At 44.6% G+C, this 3,656-nt stretch overlaps 1 protein-coding gene across 1 annotated transcript; it reads right to left on the bottom strand.

The window, feature by feature from the left end:
* Positions 1-2,008: 2,008 nt before the first annotated feature.
* On the bottom strand, positions 2,009-3,645 carry MELLADRAFT_70303 (uncharacterized protein; the record flags this gene model as incomplete). Its single annotated transcript, XM_007419690.1, has 5 exons — positions 2,009-2,425; positions 2,491-3,021; positions 3,086-3,301; positions 3,392-3,482; positions 3,572-3,645. The coding sequence occupies 5 exons, from the start codon at positions 3,643-3,645 to the stop codon at positions 2,009-2,011; spliced, it is 1,329 nt and encodes a 442-aa protein (XP_007419752.1).
* Between the last annotated feature and the right edge of the window lie 11 nt (positions 3,646-3,656).

The raw sequence follows: 3,656 nt of genomic DNA, 5'->3' as shown, positions 1-3,656 counted from the left end.
ATTCACCTCCAACAAAATTGGGTCGCATCGTGGTATGCGCGTTCACGTCGCAGGGTGAGATGCGATGTGACATCGCACATGTGCCAGGCGATGAAAAGCCTGTGCGATGTGACATCGCACAGATTTCACGCGATGCAACCTGTGATATCGCATACTTGTTTGTGATTTGACTCAAATGCGATTTCACATCGCGTCAACTCAGCGTGAGCTCATCCTCAACCGATACAAGATCACATCAGCACAACGCGACGTGATCCTCGCGCGATTCAGCTTCGCTGCGCCTGTATGTGACTCAACCCTCCATGCGAATTAATCGATTGAATCGCTGGAAAACCATCCGAGGGAATCGTCAACTCGCTTGATCTAACTGCGATTCAACATCACATTCCTTGGTGCGACTCAATCCCACAACTTTCTGTCGCCTTCTCCCATCCGAAGTAATCCCACGGAGTCAATGCGGTTACAGGAGAGGTTGATGCAGAGGACAGGTGGTGGGATGATTATTGGGTTGAGAAGGTAAGGCTCATGCCTGACAGCTCCGAGCGAGTGGTGTCATTCGTTGACTTAGACCAAACAATGGTGGCGATGTATGGACGCATCTTAACTTGCTCATTGGATCCGTCGCCCAGCATGCTTCCCGAGAAGACATCAAAGAACTGCAAGTTGTCTACCAACACTTGACTGTAAGAACATGAAAAAAGGTGGAGTAGTGGCAGTCGAAGGATAAAAACGAATTATCAAGGACATGGCAGATCAGTACGAATTCTTTCGAAGGCTTCTCCTCATCCGGAATCAATTGGCTCCTAAGCGACGAGTTGATCAAGAAAATGTCTCTTGCTCTGGCTAACTTTGACATGCATTCAGACAATGCGTCGTCAGCCTGGAGGTCAAAAAGTGAAGATTGTGTCAGCTACTCCTGGATGGAGCAACCTCGTGTGCTAGGTGATTTTGGACGAACCTACCATTTATCTTGATTGAGCGTCACTCGCCTGGTTGATCAAGTCATTGAGAACGCTCAAAGGTGACGTCTTGCTATTTACTCACAATTTAAGTTATTTTCCTACCCCTTAGATTCAAATTTCACTAACAGAGCCCTATATATTTCCGACCTCAGCAGAAATCTTTGAAATCAATATGTTCTGAAGTTTGGGGAATGAGAGATCTTGAAGCCTCTGGTCACGACTGGATCAAAGGACAAGGATCGGGTCCTTCCTACATGACTTGGCATTGATTCTTTTCGGTTACTCGGTTGCTACACTTCTGATCCCTTCATTCCTGTTTCCTGCACTCTGCTTGTCACCTTCGTCACCTGCAATCGATAATTAATAACGTGAGAATGAATCGGAGTGCAGCAATGGTTTGCCACACACCTTGCATTGTGAATTTGGTGTGATGTTCAGGCATGATATATGACATCCCTTTGCGTTCAATCTATAGAATACTATGCATGGCTTATATGATTTAAGAATAAGTGGTACAACTTTTGTCGATGTCTCCAACTTTTTGCCCCGTAATCTTGGCCCCTGTTGATGGAGGAAGCTAGTAGGTCGACAGATTTCTTTATTTGACGGACTTGTCAATGACAAGGATTGGTGCATGAAACTGGTTCAACAAACTAGAATATTCAACGCAATATAGCAATAAAGCTGATGATTTAACGGTAAGTTTTTTCTATTTGATTACCCATCTCTTTTGAGATTTAATAACATGTTGGTTTAGCAAAACTCCTGCATCTTGGTGTAATACGCAATTGCACGCCTTCGCCACAACCTAAGTGGAACTGAAGGTGTTATGCAAACATGCAATAGTAGAATGTAGAAAACAATTGAACATATTTTCAAATCATAGACAATCAAAACAAGGGGAGCATCAAGAGAAACCAATATTGAGTGAACAAGAACATAATGGTAAAATAGAAATGACCAGAAAAAATTTCTGGGCAGGAGAAGGAAAAATAATAATAATAAATATAAACACTATGATAACATTGTTGAAACTCTTTTAATCTTCAATCTAGTAGTGCCGAAACACCCTGCAACGCTGCTGGCTTCATTTTGAGGGCCTTACGCTCTTTTGCATTGAGGCTAGCAAGCCATCTGGAATCATAGCAATCACTTGGAAGACCTACTGGCCATTTTGAGGAGCCTACAACTGGCGCGGTTTGTGATGTCTTACGCTTTGCTGGTTTTCTTCCAGGGCGCTTGGGAACTTCTTCTTGTCTTAATTGAAGATACGTACCATCGATGTACTCCACCAGGGCAGTTCCTAGCCGGCTCCGCCATAATGGAATATCCCGCACCCGATCCTGTTCCATGACCTCATCATCAGATTCGTCAGACGAACAGTACCGACGATCTAGGAACAGATCCTGGTAAACATTCAAATCTTCGTAATTTAGACAAGCTTCATGACGTCTATCTGCAAGCTGAAAGTACGTTCACGGCCTCAGTGTTGTGGTGATGGGCATGCACACAAGAAAACATTACATACGTTCATGGCTCGCTTTGCCCGGCGGTCTTCCTTCATATGTTTTTGTAAGTTAGTATTATCTTTCAAAAATATTCGTTTGTTGTTGATACAATATTTCAGATGAGTCGCCACTAGCTCTCTGATTCTATCTACATCAAGCTCTTCGCGATCTACTCGGTATAAGTCGTCGTACTCTAGACCATCCACTGCACAGTTGAATGTGTCTAAGCAAAACTCCAACGTCCGTCGATTCCATTCGTCAGCTTTTGGGTTATGTCTTGCAGAGCTCAAACCAACGTAGGGAATGCCATATTGTCTGAGTCTTTGTTCACAACGATTTCGAAAGCCCTCGCCCATTGTGTCATCCTCAACCCATTCTTGCGAGAGCTGATCAGCTCTGAGGAGGAATGCTGCTGATAGACCCAGGGGTGCGGTGCCATCAGGAAGGTCCGGTAACGCTTCCAGATCTTCAAAAGTTGGGGATCTGGGGAAGGAGTGTTTTAGCCGGCCAACTCCCGCAAGGTATCGAAAATGCTGCTGAATAGCTCTAGACTTTTCAAGCCAGGTACAATGTTAGCTTATTCAAGTACGGCCTGATTCAAACTGATGAGCTTACTGTATTTTGATCATCATCCTTGTTCTCTGGGGTCATTGTGTCCCTTTGTTTCCTTAAACTTGTTGTAGGGTCATTTTGTGAAGTTTTGGAAGGTCGGAGCCATAACTTCGGTTTGGCGGTCGGATTGACTTGACGCCTTTGTTGAGTCGGGGTGCAAGCAACGTCGATAGGTGTAGACCGATTATTGGGAGTCGATGGAGGACGGGCGTTGGCCATCTAGGTGAAGATATTTCTTTCAGTAAAGCATCTACATCCGCAGTATAACGTGCATTCCTGATATCCTTCTGAGGGGAGCAGGGAACATACCCTCGGTTCAGAAAATACATTTGTATTTTGCCGATTCGGTATCGGACGTCCCCTTTCCATATTTGCTGTCTGGTGTACCCAACCTGAATTGCTACCAGTCATAGAAGCTTGAGACTAAGCATGAAGTACGATTTGAGTTGGTGACACACGATCCTGACTGTATATGAATTTTCAACTCACCCCTTGGCGTGATTCGGCTCTGAACGATGGCAGTTGCGTCCGTGAACTCGAGTCAGATTGATGTCAATTTCCATCAAGTTTTCAG

Source organism: Melampsora larici-populina (genome assembly GCF_000204055.1).
Source record: "Melampsora larici-populina 98AG31 unplaced genomic scaffold MELLAscaffold_377, whole genome shotgun sequence".
Taxonomy (NCBI): Eukaryota; Fungi; Basidiomycota; class Pucciniomycetes; order Pucciniales; family Melampsoraceae; genus Melampsora; species Melampsora laricis-populina.
This window is presented reverse-complemented; position numbering and strand designations above follow the sequence as displayed.